Source organism: Spermophilus citellus, assembly GCF_964194105.1.
Source record: "Spermophilus citellus genome assembly, chromosome: 2".
In the NCBI taxonomy this organism is placed as follows: domain Eukaryota; kingdom Metazoa; phylum Chordata; class Mammalia; order Rodentia; family Sciuridae; genus Spermophilus; species Spermophilus citellus.
Window position 1 is genome coordinate 20,483,767 of NC_138183.1, and position 19,450 is coordinate 20,503,216.

At 47.7% G+C, this 19,450-nt stretch overlaps 1 protein-coding gene across 15 annotated transcripts in view; it reads right to left on the reverse strand.

Moving 5' to 3' along the window:
• Positions 1 to 11,230, reverse strand: part of ZNF618 (zinc finger protein 618) — a 155,428-nt gene extending 144,198 nt beyond the window's left edge. For all 15 annotated transcript variants that reach the window (XR_014020395.1, XM_081279063.1, XM_081279062.1 and 12 more), the window contains exon 1: positions 11,022 to 11,230. Coding sequence is in view for 14 of the 15 variants with exons in the window: in XM_081279063.1 (XP_081135189.1) it covers positions 11,022 to 11,054 (33 nt within the window). In the remaining variant the exon portion in view is untranslated. The remainder of the gene's footprint in view (positions 1 to 11,021) is intronic.
• Between the last annotated feature and the right edge of the window lie 8,220 nt (positions 11,231 to 19,450).

The following is a 19,450-nucleotide window of genomic DNA, read 5'->3' on the forward strand; positions in this document are numbered from 1 at the left end:
CTGGGTCTCCACGCCCAGACAGCCGAGGGGCACATTGATGCAAAAACACCTGGGTTCAAACCCAGGGTGAACGGGGCTTTGGAATTGTTGAGCAGGCAGAGGAACTGTGGGTGTTATCTTTTAGCCCCTTTTCTGCCTGTCTTGTTGGATTTTAGGGAGGTGGGGTAAGAACGAGGTGGGAAACTTTTAACTTTTTCCCTGGATTACTAATGCACACCTCTCTTCCTCCCTCTGTGTGGTATGTGTGCGGGTGTGGGTCTCACTAACTCCCACTGCCCCCTCTGCCTGAACCATCCACATCCTCATCACCCTCCATCTCATGCCAGGTTCTGAGTCCTGCACGTCTGTCTGTCCAGGTCCCTGACGAAGCTACTGTGTGACCCTGAGCAAACCAGTCCCGCTCTCTAGGGTGCCACTTCCTCGAGTACGGAAGGAACTGCCTGGCTTAGACCAGCACTGTCCAAGAGAAATATAAGATGCATAAGATGCACTGGGCACGGTAATCCCAGAGGCCCAGGCAGGAGGATCACGAGTTCAAAGCCAACCTCAGCAACAGTGAGGCGTTAAGCAACTCAGTGAGACCCTGTCTCTAAATAAAATACCAAATAGGACTGGGATGCGGCTCAGTGGGTGAGTGTCCCTAAGTTCAATCTCCAGTACGCCCCCTCAAAAAGAAATACAAAATGCACCATGGGGATAATTTCAAAGTTCTTAGTGGCTGCATTATTCTTTTTTAAGTAAAAAAAGAGTCAATGAAGTAAATTTTAATAACATATCCTATTTAACCCTATATACAATATTGTTGTTTCAACCTGTAACCAATATTTTTTAGAAAATCATAACTGATTATTACATTCTTTTTCTTTCTGTTGAGCCTTTCAGCCCTGATGTGGACTGACTAGCCACGCTCCAGCTTGCCAGTGGCCACACGCCGCCAGTGGTTTCCAGAATGTCCTGGGCGGCAGAGGCTCAAAGCATCTCCATGGGCCTTTGACTCTAGTCTCTCAGATAAAAAGACCAGCCTCCCAGCACACTCCCCCTGAGGCCGGCAGCACCCTGGGGACCGTTCGCTTCCCAGAGGCCTCATTTCAGGCCAGTTTCAGTTTTATTTCGGATCAGTTTCACTTTCTGCTGTTCCAGGACACATTATAAGAAGAACCCACATAAATACACTTAAATTTTTATAGTTATTTTTCCCAGTTGATGAAATTAAGGGGGAAAAAATTCTCCAACATCCAAAAATGTCTTCATCTCTTCTCCCCAGGCATTCCAAGTGCCCTGATTATGTCCACTTGGCTCACAAAACGCCAGCCCAAAGAAAATGGGAACACAAATTCTCCGCAAAAGTCCACCCGAAAAAAATTCCCACCCTCACACTCTCCCCGCAAAGTTTTCCAGAAAAATGTCCAGGCGGATGGGAATCGGCGCAGCGGGACTCAAAGCCAAGAGCAGAGTGGCCAGCTCCCCGGGCGCGGCGTCCTGGACGGTAACCCTCAGCACAGAGCCACAGCCGCTTCTGACTCTCGATGGTACCAGCAAATGGCCAGCCAGGGACGGGCCCGAGCCCCGGGCCTCCTTCATGCTGCAGAGGCATTTCCACCCCTGGGGGAGCCATCAGGCCCCCACCCAGGGCCAGCGCTGGCCCCCAGGTATCAAAGAGCAGACCCTGACAAGGGGCTGGGATATCACAAAGCAGGTCTTCCTGCGTTTCCCACAGCGGACTGGAAAACCAAGCACCACCTGACTCTGTCTCTTCTCTTATAACGAAGCCCCGCTCTGCTTCATCAGCCAAAATATTTATATCATTTTTCTGTCGACTCAGTACCATCCTCACCTCTGCCTCCCTCCTCTCCTTTTTAAGAAAGGGGTTGTCGCCAACAACTTCTCCACCTCTGGGCTGGGTAGGGAGCACCGTGGAGCCGGCCACTCACGGGATGCTTGCGGGAGGCCTGGCGGTGGGAGAATGGACTGTTGTCCCCCCTAACAGACTGAGGCTGTGTCGGGGTCCCAGTCCTCAACCACCCACGCGGGGCCACCCACAGCACTGCTTGAAACAGCACAGACCCTCTGAAAGGCCCCCCCAGTTCCAAACTTTTTAAACCCTAGGCTGGCAAGGAGATAAAATACACCACCAGGAGATAAGGGACCCATTCAGCTTGTGGGCCCCAGTCTGCGCCTGTCATTCACACAATCTACCCACAATTGACCCAACTAATAGTCAGGGATCGGAACCAATTATAAAAATCAACACAATATTTAGGGCTACAGAGTTTAAGACTATTTTCAAGTCTCATCTCACTTCGTTCCTATGCAGGATTCTTCCCAGCCCATTTCCCAGCCAGAGAAAATAAAGATACGGAAGAAATGAGAAACCCGACTGTGCTCTCAGAGTGGGTAAGAGCAAACGCGTCCCAGGCCCAGGCCGCCAGCTGGGACTGTCAGCTGGGACCCCAGGGCCTGCCCAGCTCCTGCCCAGCTCCTCTGGCTATCTGTGTACTGTACCAGTAGGGAGGGACATCCCCTCCAGCCATGGCCACTGCCACCCCCACCCCCAGCACCTCCCCTTTGAAACCTGATCACTGGCGACCAGTCAGAGAAGCAGGTCAGCCAGCCTGCCTTTGATGAGAGCCCCAAGGGTATCTAATTATAACAAGGAAGGGAGGAGCCAGGATTTCTCAAGACCAAATTAACTTTAATTCCTTTTGACACCGTGTATGTGTATGTGTGTGTCACAGGAAAAGCATCGGCTGAGGAGTTAAGAAATCTGAGGCTTTTCATCCACCTTCAGCCTAAAAACTGAAGTTTTGGGCAAATCACTCCACCTCTCTGGACCCCAGCCTCAGTTTCTCAGTGTGTGTGCCGGGAGGTTGAATGACCAGATCAGGAAGGACAAACTGGCTTCACGGCTCATGCTAAGTTCAAAGACTGGTAGCCGCATCATATTGACAGGCCCTCTGAGTCCACTGGCCAGATTCAGTGGAAAAGAATGCTATGATTGATTAGTAATGTCTGCCACTGGCCCCCAAATGGGAAGTGGCTGCCTGTATGGTACCTGTTTACCGCACTCAGCCCACCCCCACACACAGATGATACACAAATCAACCCTGGGCCTGCCTGTCACAAAGCTCTCTCATCTGTCCACCCCATGAAGCACTGTGATCTCCACCATCACCAGAAACAGGATTATCACCCCCACGCTGCAGGTAAGGAAGGTGAGGTGCAGGGAGCAGAGCACCTCAGCAGAGACCACAAAATGAGCAAGTGGAGGAAAGGGAGGGGAGCCAAGCTTGTCCCTCCAACCTCCACCTGTTCCTTCTGCCCTCAGAAATGTAAACCTGGTGTCCCGCCACTGCGAGGCCGTCTCCTCCAGGGGTCCTCTCTTACAGGGGGCCCTGTCCTCCAGGGGGCAGTCCAGAAGGGAACACCCACTGTAGGGGCCATTACACCTTCTGGATTATAAAAATCCCACGCAAAGACCTGGAGGAAAGGGGGGCTCAGTCAGAGGCCCAGAGGCTTCGCCCAAGGGGAAGTCCCACTTCAGGGTCCAGGTGGAGGAGCCTCGCCCAGACACCAGCAGCCTCAGAAGAAGGAAAAATAAGAGGGAGAAACTGTTTGCCAAAAGAACCCAGCTGTCCTATGGCCGATCTTTATTCCAAAAATGTGGAAACGTGGGAAGAGAAACACAAGGGTGCCTGGTCACCTTGAACTGGGTGTCCACACTGCCTTGCTGAACTGGGCCCTAAAGTGCTCAGAACAGGGGTGTTCTATACAGAACTCCACAGAAGAAGAAAAAAATGAAGCAAATAAACCAAATGTTCTCAGCTTTCTCCCATAAACTTTCCTTGAATCTTTGGCATCTGCAGACCAGAATCTGACCAAAGACGGGGTCCGGTTAAACATCAAATCACACATTTGGCCACTTCAAGCTTTAGGATCCCTGATGTCCAGGGCTCTGCCAAAAACACCCAGGCATCCAGTCCTGGGCACCTGGCTAATATGACCATCTCTCTACACAAATGCAGGACACTGCCCAGTGTTCCCACCTCCCCAGAAACATGGTGCCTGACAGGGGCCCATCACAGAGCAAGCGAGGAGCGCAGGGTAAATGTGTACAGAGGAACTTTTTAAAAAAAATTCCCAAGAGAGCTGGGCATGGTGGGGCATGTGTATAATCCCAGTGACTCAGAAGGCTGAGGCAGGAGGATCACAAGTTCAAGGCCAGCACTGCAAGTTAGAGAGGCCTTAAGCAACTGAGACCTGTCTAAGTTCAGTGGTCAAATGTTCAATCCTCAGTACAAAAAAAAAAGAAAGAAAAGAAAAAGAAAAACTCCCTAAGACACGTCAAGTCAAAGGAGCATTTCTCCTGCCTAAAGGCCCGGCTTGGATTTACTAATCCAAGGAAGCCCTGGGCTTCAGAGTCAGCTGTAAGAAAATGCTGCTTATGGCTCCCTGAGAAGACAGTGGTTCTGATCAGACGGCCAAATTGGTCATCCACTCTTCACTGCCTTCAAATCCAACTGAGCTATTTCCAAAAATCAAATTAAGTCATCAAGTATTTATTGAGCTGCTGCTCCATGCCAGACCCTAAAACAAGTGAGCCCTGGCCTCCAGCCTCAAGGAAGTCACCAGCAGGCTGGAGAAACCAAGGCACACCACCAGCCCTGGGCCTGCCTGTTGGGGATTCGGGAGGCCCAGGGCAGAGATTAACCATCTGGGGAGGACATGTGGCTGGTCTCAGGGGTCTCATTTCTCATGTAACAGAGACCTCAGAAGGAGGGAAAGGGCCCCACAAGAAGGGGCTCCGGGTGATTAAGATTCAACCCCTCTGAAGTCTGTGCCACAGGCTCAGAAACAAATCCAGAAATATACAGAGGAGCTGGACTGTCCCCGGAATGCAAGCATCAAGAACTCTGACAGCAGAGCCTTGTCCCAGGCTGTTAGAAAGCAGCAGTGACAACACAAAGTGTACCAACTCTGTCGCTGCCTCACTCTGCCCACTAGAGAGGCCACCAAGTTTGCAGAACTACCCTAAGTGCTCTAGGCGGAGACCCACGGGCCACTGGGGCAAGAGTCAACCCAAGTGTTGAGCGCCTTCTAAGGGCCCGGGGCTGGCCAGGTGTTTCCACGCGGGCTGCTTCATTTAATCGTGGAACACCCTTCAAGGTCAGGGTCCATCCTTCTCTCTCACCCTTTTCCCAGATGTAGAAGCTGTGGTTCCGAAACCAGAAGTGACTTTCCCAAAGCAACACAAAGCTAACCAGCCTCGAGCTGGATTTCCAACTCTGGTCTGGCTGACCTCAAACCCGGCTTCCCATTTTGCCAACTGGGGTGAACTTGGGGAAACTTCTATGAGTCTGACCTAAACCCTGGGGAAGCTTCCTGGTGACTCCATGCCTTGGGTTTCTTCACCCCCTCCCCCAGAGCCCCTCTCCCACCTTGGATCCCACCTTTGGTCCTGGCCACCTGCTGTCCCTGTGCCTTCATCCCTCTCTCCAGCAACACTTCATTTAAAGCCCACCTCCAATGTCTGCCCCCACCCCACACTTCTTTCCAGGATCATCTGCCATTTCCAACTACAGCATTCTGGCCGAGTCCTGGGGGAAGACTGCTTCAGGACCAATGGAGCCGTGGGCCACTTTAGCCAGGTCCAGGAGCTAAATGGATGGGGGTGATCACCACGAGAGGCTGGGATGCCCTCAGATGGGACTCAAGTTCAAAGTACCATCCACATCACCACGAGGGTTGGAAGATGTTGCTAACCTTCCAAGGCCAAGGACAGCAGCAAACAGTGGTTTGGCCCTGCACTGTCCCCCATGGTAGCTACAAGGCACATGTAGCCACTGAACATGAGATGTGGCTAGTGAGAATCGAACTGTGCAAAAGGATTAAAATGCACACTGAACCTCAAAAACTTAATACCCCCTCAAAAAGAGAAGAACGTGAAAGGCCACACTAATAATTTTTTTATATAGATGCGTGCTGCAATGATAGTGTTGTACATATACTGGGTTAAACAAATGCACTTTACTAAAGTCAATGTCACTTGCTGCTTAAAAAAAAAAAAATAGGTTCCCAGGAATTTAGCATGTGTAGCTTGAATAGGTGGTCTGAACTGCATTTCCATTGGACCACACCATTCTCACACATTTAAAAGACAGGGAGATGAAGACAGCAATTCTGGAGTTTGGGAGGAAGTTCATTCACAGAAATACAGCCCCAACACCCAAGCTGATTAAAACTTAAATACAGCTCTGACGCAGACCAACTCCAGAAAACTTTCTCTGGCAATATGGAGTAAAAATGGAGAATCAAAGTGACTGTAACAGCTTCCTTCCCACCATGGTGGGGACTCTGCACCACTTTCAATCTCCTCTCCAGACAGGGGACCTAGCAAAGATGCTGCCTCCAACTAGCACCTGCCCTTTCAGTCCCCTCCAAGGGCCAGCAAGTTGGGATGCATGACTGACCCCACCAGTCATGGGTGGCCCTGACAGAGGGTTCAACCAGGGGCAGGTGGCACAACACACCTACCCCACAGGGTTCACCTAAAGTCAACTGATTCATAAATACAAAAGCATAAGCAATAACGTGGCACACTTGTGGCACATCACAGTGGCTCACTTTGTCCAATACCATTCAGACAACATATTTCACACCACACACACACATGACTGCAAAGACGAATAGAGCAAAGTTCTACCAGACAATACCTACCTGTGCCCCGGGCTGCACCTTAACTACTTCTGTCTCTCTCCTATACTATTCTACTTTATTCTCTTTTTATTGTTAATCATGACTCACCAAGTTGATGTCACAATCCATCAATGTGGCAGCAATGGTCTACTCTGCTTACCTTCACTAAGAGATGCTCTCCTCACTCTGATCTTCACTGCCATTTGACCACCGCACCTTTTTCCAGAATTTGGGAATTGGAATGTGACCTCGGAATCCTTCTGAACACAGTGACCCAAACAGCCACAAGCAATTCCTTGGAGTCAGAATCAGAAATGAAATCTATTTATTGCTATCCTTGATTTGGTCCAAAGTGCTCATTTTGCAAACACAATCATTGTTTCCTGAGGCTGTGTAGGAAAAAGTGATTTGCCCAAGGTCACAGAGCAAGACCTTGAGAGACTCCGGCTGAGTATCCACAAAACTACTTCTTTACATCCCCAGAAAGGAGACACAACTGAGATGAAACATCACAAGAACATGGAAAAACTGAAAATTTCCTATAACCACAAAAAGCTTACGTACAGGCCGTGGAACATGGCGAAGAACTTCTTGTCGCCCACCGAAGAGAAGATAAGGAATCTGAGGTCAGTGGACGCAGTCATGCCAAGAGCTGACTCAAAGACAGGGAAAAAACTGACATTGGAGGAGCTTAAAACTATTCCTCCACTGAAACAGGCCATTGGTGTTTATCTTCTAAGAGCACCAGGGAGAGGTCAGCCTCACGCTGACCAGCCATCTTTGTAGCTCTCCTGCTAAAGCAAGAACCCTTGTTCAAGTTCACCTCGGTGCAGGGCTAAGAGTATAAGCAAACCCTTTTCCTAGCTTGGTCCAAAGTCAAGCTACAAAGCAAGCCCTTGAAATTTCAAACCTATTAGAGAGGAGGAGGGGGGTAAGAACCTCCTTAGGCAGAAAAGCAAAACATTAAGTAATAAGAGTCTCCACTGTGGAACTGAGTATAAATGATCTTTCACCAAAATAACTCAGACCATCATCAAATTACCACCCCTCAAGTCCAATTTGCCAGATCTTTTGCCCAATATTATAAGAAAACGTGATGAACAGACCGGGCTTAGAAAAAATTAGCTCCTATATCCATTTCTGGACACACTTCCATCTAAAAGAGGAGGTGAGAGAGACAGGGCCTGGGTCACATTTCAATCCAGAGACACCAATAGAAACAAAAGGAAACTAGCCCCGCCCCGCAGGACCATCATGCACTTCTGTTTCCTTTACAACAAACATGACCAGAATAACCAATTCTGTGAAAAAAGGGGGGGAGGGGGGAACAAAACAAAACAAAACAAAACACAGGTCTACAAAAACAAATGATTTTCAAATTTTAGTCCTTTTAGACTGACAAGAGAACAAAATTTCAAGCAGAATAGAAAGAAGGCATCTGAGTTGTGTGTCAGAAGATTCCAGGACACACACAGAGATGTGCTGCAATATTTTAATTCCTTGCACCAAAAGAACTTGTTATCTACAACCCCAACTTGCTCTCAGATGCCCCATCCCAACCCACCAGCCCCAGTCAATCCTCCTCCATCCCTGGCTGAACTCAGGCCTACTATCTCTGGAGGCCTCCAGAGCCCCTTGGAAATTACAAATTCCTTGACCGTCCTAGGCATCGGCCTAAATAATTCAACAGAAAAAAAAAAATTTTAATTATGCTGCTTAAAAAAAAAAAAAAAAAAAAAAAAAAGCTCATTCCAAATATGCCAGAATATGGCCAATCAGCCCTGAAGGATTTGGTTACTAAAAAAATAAAATCTTCCAAATGCAATGGCGATGATGGGAAATGTCAACCCTACGCCACAGAGTTAGTAAATCTTCAGAAATCCAATTTCAGAAAGCAGGATTGGGGTCAACCGTTCTTCAAGACCAGCTGGGAGCTGGCTATGGGGTTCTAGGGGTCCCCTATCCTTGCCCCATGTGACCCACCCAAAGTCCCACAAGATTCCCACCCTACAAATGCTACTGGTGGACTTCTTTTAGACAGAAAAATTACAACTTTTTTTGTGGGGGGTGTTGGGGAAAGGGGCTCAAAATTCCCAGCAAGTTCAATTTATCACAAATTACCCTTTCTCTTTGGGTAGGAAGCTTATTTTTTTTTTTATCTGTCAAATTTCAATTCAGTCAATATTTGTCATCTAAAAAAAATTTCTTTTTCTTTTTTGTTTCACCTTCACTTGATTCATTTTAAGGCCAAAAACTCCACATGATATATTATTTGTACTGATGCTTTTCTATACCAAAGGCACATTCCTTTGGGTTTGGCTTTTGTATGTATTGTGATTTTTATTTTCCTTTTTTAAAAAAAATAATAATTTTGCTGCTAGCATCAGCTCAATTGGTGTTTTAACCTAATTCTTCAGCAAAGTGTCCTACCATGGAAGATGAATAAGAATCAGAATTTTCATCTCTCAGTCCTTCCCTCTTGATAAAAAGATATATATATATATATTTTGTTTAGTCAATAAAATTTGTGCTTTTTTTTGTCACAACACCCCCCCCAAATGATCAAAGCTAATGGATTTCTTCCCCCTCTGAAAGTAATCAAATTTCTGAAAAATACCAAATGCTAATCAACTACCAACCCCACATTACAATCAAAGAGGCCAGAAACCAATCTGGATTTTTTTTTAATAATAAATTTTTCAAATTGAAAGAGTGAACAGCATAGAAAAGGAAAATTTTCTTTCTTACCAAGGATTCCTCAATCCTTGTCTCCATCAATTGATTCAGTTGCATGTCATAAAAAATGGGCTTCTGTGAATCTACTGTTAGTTTTTTCATAATAATGTTAATTATGCATATCTTATTTTAATGGCGGTCTCTCCTACAAATCTGTGGGCTACTCAATTTGTATAATATATGAATTTACATTTTTCCCACTGAATATTGCTCAATAAAGGTTCCTGACATTTTCTGGATAAAACAACAACATAAAAGAAATGGCTAGACCTTTCAGGAAACAAAATCAGAAAACAGTCTTAATTATTCCATCAAAACAAAAAAACACACACAAAAACCAACAAATACAGAAAAAAGAAAGACAGGTTTTCACTCTAACTTTTACAGTTTCTGGGTTTTCTTTCTTTCTCTTTTTTTAAAAAAATCTTAGGATTTAAATGCAGTAAAATGTAAATGCAAAATTTAAAAAAAAAAAAAAACTACAATTTTTGGGTGTGTCCAAAGCCAACATTTTAGGGTCTATTTTCTCTTTTAAATCCTTCTCTCATGAAAATAGAAAAATTTAAATATTGTCAAATGGTAAAATTAGTCATTTTTGCCCGCTGAGCTAAACAAGTTCCAAATTACAATGAAGTACGATTTCTAATTGCTTCATAAAGCCAATTCTCCCAGTTTTCCCTCAACTCAACAATTTCCCTCCTTCCCTCATTCCAATTAGTTTTTTTCTCAAACTAAAATGCGTTGGGTAGTCAAACTGACTTTGCTTTTAGAAGGTTTTTTGCTTTCTCCCTTCAAGAACTGAATTCATTCAAATTCTAGCTTAATTTCCATTTACATATTATCTGGATTTGGCTTCAGAAATAAAAATTATCTCCATGCCCCTGCCAGAATCAAAGTGAAAATTTTCATCCCCAAAAAGAAATAAAAAGAATCCCTTTCCCCTCCACTGCCCTGTAGAGCAAACTTTTGAAAAAATAAGAAATAAAAAATATTTCTTTTCAATTTTAATTTCTTTTTTTTTTATTTACAAAATAGTATCCTCTAGGTGGCGTCGTTTTAATGGGAAAAAACTACCGTTTGAAGAAAAATTAGAAAAAAAAAATTGAGAAAGGGAAATATGGCCTAAAAAAAAAAAAAGATTGTTACAAAGATGGGGGGCCTGGGGGACGAGATCTCCAGGGGGGTCATCAGGGACCCCCGCGCTGGGAAGGTCAGGGGGAAATTGCAAATTTGGGGGGGAGGGGGAAGAGCTGGAAGGGGTTGCATTTTTGCAAAATGTGAATTGTCCAAACTGAAATGGCTGCTCTGTTCTCTCGCCGCTTTGTTTTCTGGGCTCCGGTCCGAGCCCGGGGCTGGAGGGGGCGCCGGGTGGGGGCCCCCAAAGGCCCCCTCGCCACCCCCGCCCTCCTCACGCCCCGCAGCGCCCGGGGGGGGGCTCTCCGGACCCCGGCCCTCCGGTTTGCACCCACAAAAAGCCCGCAAACGTGCCCAGGCACTTTGCATCCTGCAACCCCGGCGCTCAAGTGGCGCAGCGCCCCGGGCCCCGGCCCCCGGGGTCCCCCGCGCGGAGCCTGCCCCCGGCCCCCTCGTACCTGCGGAGCCGCCGCGCCGCCCGGCTGGTTCATGGGTCCGTGCGGGAGGAGGCGGCCCCGGCGCGTCCTGCTCCTCCCGGGCCGGGCTGCTGGTGCGCGCACAATGCCAGAGCCGCCGCCGCCGCCGCCGCCGCTCCCTCCTCCGCCCGCCCCGCTCCGGCCGGGGGGGGCGGGGGCGCAGGGGCGCGCGGGGGGGCGCCGGCCCTCGCCCCCACCCCCGGCCCGCCCGGCCCGCGCGCCGCACCCGCCGCCCCGCCGCACCCGCGGGGCCGCTGCCGCCCCCGCGCCCCGCCGCCCCCGGCCGGCCTCGCCGCGCGGCCCGCGAGCTCGGGGCCTCGGCCTCGGCCTCCGCGCCGCCGGCCTCCGCGCCGCACACAAAGCCGGCCGGCCGGGCGCGCCCGCCGCCAGCCCCCGCCGCCGCGCGCCCGCCCCCCAAACTTTCCCGCGCCGCACCCCCCACGCGCGCCCCCCGCTCCCCGCTGCCCTCCCCGGGTCCAACAGCCCCTCGGAAACGTCATTTTCGGGTGGGAGAAAAAAGTTTGGGGAGCCGGCTCTGGGCGGAACGCGAGGGGTTAACGGGAACTCTGTGCCCCCTCCCCACCCCACCCCCCAAAATCAGATGGGCTTTTAAAATAAAAGTTTCCAGAGCGGGCCTGCTGCAGGGCTGGGGTCTCGCTGGGAATATTCCCAGGCCCCGCCGCCCCAGCCAGGAACCTCGGGGACGGGAATAAAAGTTTGCAGAAGTGCCCCAGGTTGAGATAAGAGGGGTGCAGGGCCCGCTCTCTAGCCCCCCAGTCAGGATGACTTTAAGAATAAAAATCCAGGCGTTGCTTTCATGGGAAATGCCCGTGAACCAACTAGTTCTACATACCCCTGCCAGATTTTTTTTTAAATGATATATTTTTTTTGAAGTTTAAAAAACTGGCCCTATTGTAAGACGAGAGGGGGTCGAAAGTGGAGAAGGGGGAGCCCCTTCCTCAATATTCCCCAGTCCTGTTGGTATAGAAGAGAAAAACTTGGAGAAGTGCTTCCATGTTAACCTTTTAGGTGAAGGAGGACCTATCTTTGCGACATCCTAAAAAATCAGATTTATTTATTTATTTTTTTTATTGGTGAAACTGCCTCCTAATGATTTAGGGGGGCTTAAAGAGATTTTCTGTTTTTCTGTCCTCCTCTTCTCCCTCCCTCCAAAATCAGATTTTTAAAAAATGTAAATTGTGAAGGGCCTGCCCTAGGTAGAGACCAGGGTTACTGGATCCTTCCTACACCCGGCACAACTGATTGAATTTTAGGAAGAAGTGGAGGAATTGCTCATCTAGGAGGCAAGGAATTAACCAAAAATCTGTCTTTAACCTTCCTCAAGAGAAAACAATAAGCATACTCTTTAAAAATAAAAACATCAGAAATTAAGAGTAAACAGGTGTTTTTTCTCTATCCCCCACCTTAAAAAAAAATCAAATGTTCTTTTTTCATGTTTAAACAACTAGATCAGTATGAGACAGGAAGGGTTACAGAACTGTTTCCCCTACAACTCCGTTCCCCAAGGTTATTGTTTGGTAAGTACCCCTCTCCCAGAAGAATTCATGTGTGGGAATTGGGCCCAACTTGGGAGGAATGGAATTAAGAAACACAACTCACACCCCTGCCAACAAACACCAGCGCCACCCCCCTAACACACACACACACAAACACACAAGCAGTTGAGAAGAATTGTCTAACCACTTCCCCCAAACCCCGAAAAGTTGGAGATTCGTCAAAAATAAAAAGTGGCCGTTTCTCTTCCCACCAGCCTGGCAAGCATGTCCCTGGCAGAGATGCCGAAGCCTCTGCCAAGCCTAGTGTGGATTAGGCATTGAGGGACGCAGGCAGCCTGAGGAGTGTGGCAGAGTTGGGCACCCAGGAGCCCTGGGCCTAAGTGCTGCCAGATAGCCCCTCCCTGCCTGCCTCTCATCCACCAGGCTGGGGGCCTTGATGCCTAGGGAGATGTCCTGATTCCATCAGGGCAGGCTCCTTCCTCTGCCTAAGCCAAGCCTGAAGCTTAGGAGTAGAGAGGAACTGGACCCAAAATAACACAGTGCCTTAGTCACCATGGCCAAGAGCTGTAGGGAGGGTACCAAGGGAAAAAAATCCAGCCCTGGGAGTCAGGAAAACTTAATGCAATAAATATTCTTTGAGCACTTAGTATGTGCCAGAGTGTGGTATCCAGTAGGGCGGACACGCTGTAAAGAACACAGCAGCATGCAGTAGCCCTTCTAAACCTGAGCGATCCACGGATGACCAGGAGGATCTGCTGGTCCCACCCAGCAGTTCCTAATTTCTTTGGTCTGGGTTAGGGACCTAGAATCTGGATGTCTGGCAAGTTCCCTGGTGATGCTGCTGGTTCCAGGACTACCCTCTGTAAACCACTGCAATACACCAGCCACAGAAAACAGTACAGCTGAGGGAGGAAGAGGAAGGAGTCCACCCACCCAGGGGGTCAGCGAAGAGTCCAAGAGGAATAGCACTCTGCTTGACGGGTGGGTCCACACATCCTTCTCATGCAAGACTTAGAGGGACGGCAGGGTCTCTGTATAGCAGGGATTCTTAGACAAGGTCCTTGGATAGATTTGATAGCCCATAAACTACCCTTCAGCAAATTAGCGTCTACCTGTGCTTTTGGGGGAGAACATCTCTGATTTTCACCAGTTTCTCGAGAGGGTTCAGTCCTCAAAAGGGTTTCTCAAAAGGCCCCTAACCTGGATGATCTGCAGCCTGACTCCAGGCACATCAGGTCAGTAAAATCGGATGGTCTTCTCAGCCTTCTCTTTCTGAAATCATTGCAAGTGCTTTCTGCAAGTCCCACCACCGTGGGCTATGCCTGCTCAGTGATGGAACAGGCTTCAGCCTTGGCCAATGACCACTGGAAGGCCGAAACTCACATTGTTCAATCAGTAGTCCAGTGGGGACCTCCAGAGTCTCCTCCAACTTTTGAGGGTCTGTGGTTCGATTTGGTATACCTGGGTTTGTCAAATTCTGGAAACTTCAGAGCCTTCCACACCCAGCCCGCTACCCGCAGCACCTACACAGCATCATTTTTGAGAACTCAGCCTGTGGAGTCCAACGAGGGTTCAGCCGTGGCTCTGGTCTCCCTCTGTGATTCAAGTGACAGCTTCTCCTCACCTCCACTTCCTCGTCTGTGAAATGGTGTTGACGGCACTTCCTGCCTCACAGGGGTGCACTGAAGATTTAAGTGAGGAGCGCGTGCTAAGTCTCTAGAAAGTGTCTCGCACAGAGAGAGCACTCCACACCTGTCAGCCAGCGGAACGCTGCCTCTCACGAGCTGTGTGATCCTGGCCTCCTGGCTTCATCTCTGGACCTAAAATCTGCCAGTCTCATCAGCCCTCCCAGTTGTAGTCAGTGGAAATAAAATCACACTAAACAAGAAAGATGCTATTTTATTAAGTCAGGGGGTAGATCCTGAGAGGCACTGCCGAGGGGAGGGAAGGGTGTGGTGGCTGGGCAGATCTCTACGAGCACTCACTGGGGTCAGGACGGAAGGTGCCAGAGCCTGACACCCAGACACATCTGGCATCGCCAGGGGAAACCAGGGTTGAGGACGCTGAAACTTTTCTCGGGGTGAGGAGCAGATGTCAAGCCTGTGTCACAGGCAGGTGGGTTGGGAGACTGAGTTGCCCCCAGAGAGGCCACACCTGGGGTCTTGGCTAAAATCTGGCGGTGCACTTTGTTAGAAAAGATGGACTTAACGTGAAACGGGGGGCTTCATGGTGTGGGACAGGTTGAAAGCTGGGACTTTGCAACACAGTGTCTTCTGTGAGCTAAGAGGTTTGTTTTTTAGACTAAAAAAATGAGAGAAATGCTCTTTTTCAACAGCCCTGCCAAGGAAACCAGGGCCCCCCAAACTTCGCACAATCCTGTCAATCTTAAGAGATTCCCTAGCAGGATTTTCTCACCTCTCTGAGGTGAACAGAGGAGATACACTCACCCCCATTTTAAGGGCGAGGAATTTGAGGCTCAAGGCCCTGGGCCAAACCAGTAAGTGGCAGCCCAACTGCCTCCCCACAGTGTCCCTCCCCGGGGCCCCAGCTGCCTCCATGAAACTTTCTAGTGATCGTAATAAAAATCAACCAATTTGTCACATCATTTTTGCTCAAGAATTTCTTTCTTTCCCTCCCTCTCCTTCCCTATTTCACAAAGGGAGACACTGGGAAGGGGCCAGATCAACCAAAGCAATTATTTCCCCAAGAGGGGAGAATCCCTGCCCATCAGGGGGAAATCTGTGCAGAGGCAGGGACCTGAGACCTGGGAGGTCTCTCAGGAAAGTGAGCCCAGGAGGACGCGTCAGAAAGAAGGAGGAAGCCAGGCCGGAGACCTGCAGACAGAAGGGGCAGTCGAGCTGGTGTACAGACCAGGCACCAGAATGAGGCCCGCTCTGAGCAGCTGCCCAGAGCTCAGCCACACAGGCCCGTCTAAAAGGCATGGTGTGTTTCAAGAACCCTCCATGCAGGCTGCTACCCTGTGAAGCCCAGCCAACGTCCAGCATCCTGGGGACAATCTCCTCTAGGATCTGCAGTTGGACTTGTGTTCGTCTCTCCCCCAGCAGTCACCAGATTTTGCCTCAGTTTTCTTATCTGGGAAAAATAAGGTGCCCACCCTTATTTAAGGCTTAATTCATGTTATGCCCTCCGCACAGTGTATTCCCAGCCATCTCCACTTTCACATTCATAAGGAAATCTGGGTCCCAGGTCGGGTGGGGTGGCGTCACCTCTGTGAGCAGAGATAGCCAGCCACAAAGGGAATGAGGTCAGCTCTGAGGGCAGCTGCCCATGTCCAGCAGCCGTTCCCTCACCATGGCAGTTACCCTGATTCTAGTTCTGCTGAGACCAGAGGTGGGCCCAGGACCTGGGGAAGAAGGAAGAGCCAGGAAGATGGCAGGGGCTGCTCCATGGTGATTTCTCCCACGTCATCTGCAGGCCCCCAAAGAGGCTTCAGCTACTCTCTCTGCTTTGAGACACACGTGAGTGGATTAGCTGACAGTATGGCATGGGATGCGATTCAGGCTGTGCGCAAATCCAACTGAATCAAACCCCAGCTCAGCCCTTTCCAGCTGCATGAGCCTGAGCATATTATACCACTGTCCTGAGCCTCCGTTTCCTTGCCTGTTAAGTGGGGATAATAACATTTACACTCAGGTTTTCAATGAGGGTTAGAATAAAGGGTGAATGCCAGTGCACAGTTGGCGTGCTCTATGTTAGCAATGGTGGTACTGATCAGGACAATGATCTCAGTGGCCTTTACCTGCAAAACCACCAGTGGCTGGAGCATGTTTGAAATGACATCTGAGCCATGACACCACTCAGCTCTGCTCCTCGGTCCTGTCCATTAGCAGACAAGGAGAGCTGGCACAGAAAGGGAAGGTGGCATGTGTCTTTTACCAGCAATTTGTAAAGTGACAACATGTGTTTCCTGACAGATGCACCAAAAAGAACCGACCGCGCTTACGTGGAATTCCTGCCCCAAATGCATGATCCAAATCTGAGCACGAGTGCGCACCAGAAAACCCAGATCAAGAGACACACCATACAATGGTTGGCCTACGTTCTTCAAAAATTGTCAAATGTCTCGCCCTTCCACAGCAGAGGACTAAATAGATGAACAGGTCACTAAACAGTCCTGGGTCCTAACGCGATTTTGGATCATTTTTTTTATTTGTTTTTAGACTCTGGATCAGGGTGGGGGGAAATGATATAAAGAACATTTTTGAGTATTTGATTACATTTGATAATGGATAATAGTATTTATTTGTGTCAAATTTTGGGTTTGATCGTTGTTTTGAGGCTGTGTATGGTGATGTTCTTGCCCTTAGAAAGTACACTTTTTTAAAAAAAACAAATCTTTTTTATTTTTTTTATAGTTGTAGATGGACAGAATGCCTTTATTTTGTTTATTTTTATGTGGTGCTGAGGATCAAACCCAGTGCCTCATGCATGCTAGGCAAGCGCTCTGCCACTGAGCTACAGCCCCTCAAGTACACATTTTTGATGTAAAAGCATAATACCTGGTTAAAGGAAAAAGCGTGCACACACACATATGTATAAGAATATTCATCATGTATGTATGTGTGCCTATATGCTATATATACATATCTGTCTTTTTCACATATATATATTTGACATAGCAACAATATGTGACTGCATATTAACAATTGGGAGTTTGAATAAAGGAAATGCAAAAGTTCTTGCAACTTTTCTATCATAAATTATTTTAAAATGAAAAGAAAAGCAAACTATCTGAAAAGTTTGAAAAAGCTAGAGGCCTACATTGAAATTATTTTCATCAGAACAGACTCTTTTCATTGCATGTTTGACCAAAAAAAATTGATTCATCGATTAATGACTTGTCTGTATCAAGATTTGCTGTTTGTTTGTTTTTTTCTAACATTAGTTGTTTTTTGTTGTCATTATTTCTACCAGGTCCAATTTTCCTAGACAAATTTTTCTGAATTTTATCCAGAGTCTATTGAGAAACAAAATTCCATCCATCAATTTTTGGTCAATGACATTATTACTGTGTGCAAGACCAGTCTGTCAGTTTTATTTTCTGTTGCTTATTTCTGCCAAGTAAAAAAATATTTTCTGTTTTTGCCATTTTCAATGTTATCAATAAGATGTAATTCTTCAAAAGGGTTTTTTTTTCCTCCCTTAAAATTAATTTTGTAGCATGTGTGGTCTAGAGGGAGTCTTTAAACCTACATGGGCATCTCAATCACCTGGGAGCTTTGAACATGTACCTGTTTTCTAGCCTCTGCCCACTCCCAAGAGTCTGATCCAGGTGGGCCTGGACTTCTGGGTCTTCAACAGGCCTCTCCGCTCAAGCTCCACCATAGTCACAGGCCCACCTGGTGTGGGTGTCATCTTGTCCTGTGTTACTGGTGATTTATAGCTCCCCAGGCCTTGCTATCATCACTACTTTAACCGTCTCTCTCCCCAACTTAACCATGAGGTCCTCAAGGACACGGGCCAAGCTTCTGATCTCTATATGGCCAGCAAAGCGGTTGCATAGATTGAGTTAGGCAGCGAAAGTACCTTGGCTGTTTGGTGGCTCAACCAAAGCCTTCACTATTAGCATCAAATGAGGGAACTCACATTTTTTCAATTGTGGTGAAAGACATAAAACCTAAGATTTACCACTTTGGGCCTATGCTTCAGTGCATCTGGGCTGCTGTGTAGCAGCATCACTATTCATCACAAGATTTTCATCGTCTCAAACTGAAGTTCTGTGCCCACTGAGCTCTCACTCCCCATCACCGCCTGCCAGCCCCCAGCCACCGCTGTTCTACGTTCTGTCTCAATGCAGTTGACTTCTCTAGACAACACATATAAATGGCATCATGTAATATTTGTCCTTTAGTGTCTGGCTTTTCTGGGGAAGCGGGTACCAGGATTGAACTCAGGGACACTCGACCACTGAACCACATCCCCAGCCCTATTTTGTATTTTATTCATAGACAGGGTCTCACTGAGTTGCTTAGTGCCTCACTTTTGCTAAGACTGTCTTTGAACTCACGATCCTCCTGCCTCAGCCTCCCAAGCCGCTGGAATTATAGGCATGCACCACCGTGCCCCGCTTATATTTAAAATATTTTTAAAGCTTTATTTTTTTTTACCAGCATAATATCTTTAAGTTTTATCCATGTTGTAGCATGTACCAGCATTTTATTTCTTTTTAAGAATACTATTCCAGTAGGTGTATATACCACATGTTGTTTAGCCATTCAGCCAGTGATGGATACTGGGTTGTTTCCACCCTTTAACTCTCGTGGGAAATGCTGTTATGAACATTTGAACACAGGTATTTCTTCAGCCCCCCCTTTTCAGCTCTTGTGGGTACATAACCGGGATGGAGTTGTTGGATCCTATAGTAGTTCTATTTTTAATTTTCTGATGAACCACCATGTTTTGCACAGCTGCTAAAGAAACATTTTTAAAATCTGCCTTAATAAAGGTAGAATGATGATTAATCTTTCCTGAATTTTATCCAGAGTCTATTGAGAAACAAAATCCATACATCTATATTTAGCAAACTCAAAGGATCAAGGGAAGTTAAACTCTCCTTTTGTTCTGTAGAAAATTGATTGCATTAGTGTCTGTGGGATAGGGATTTAATCTCAAAGGACCATCTAGGTTAATTCCCAGCCCATATATTTGTAAACTACATAAATGCCCCTTGCTTTATGGTATTGAGTTTGGGGGTGGTTTGTTACCCAGCATTCATGTGGTAATAGATAACTGATACACACATGCCCTCTTCCTCTGCCAATCTGCTGCAGTTTCTGCATCTGTCAAAGGGCAAAGAGACAACCAATGTCACTGACTTCATAGAACTGTCACGATAAGCAAATGACAGTATTGTTCAGGCCCAGCACTGGGAGT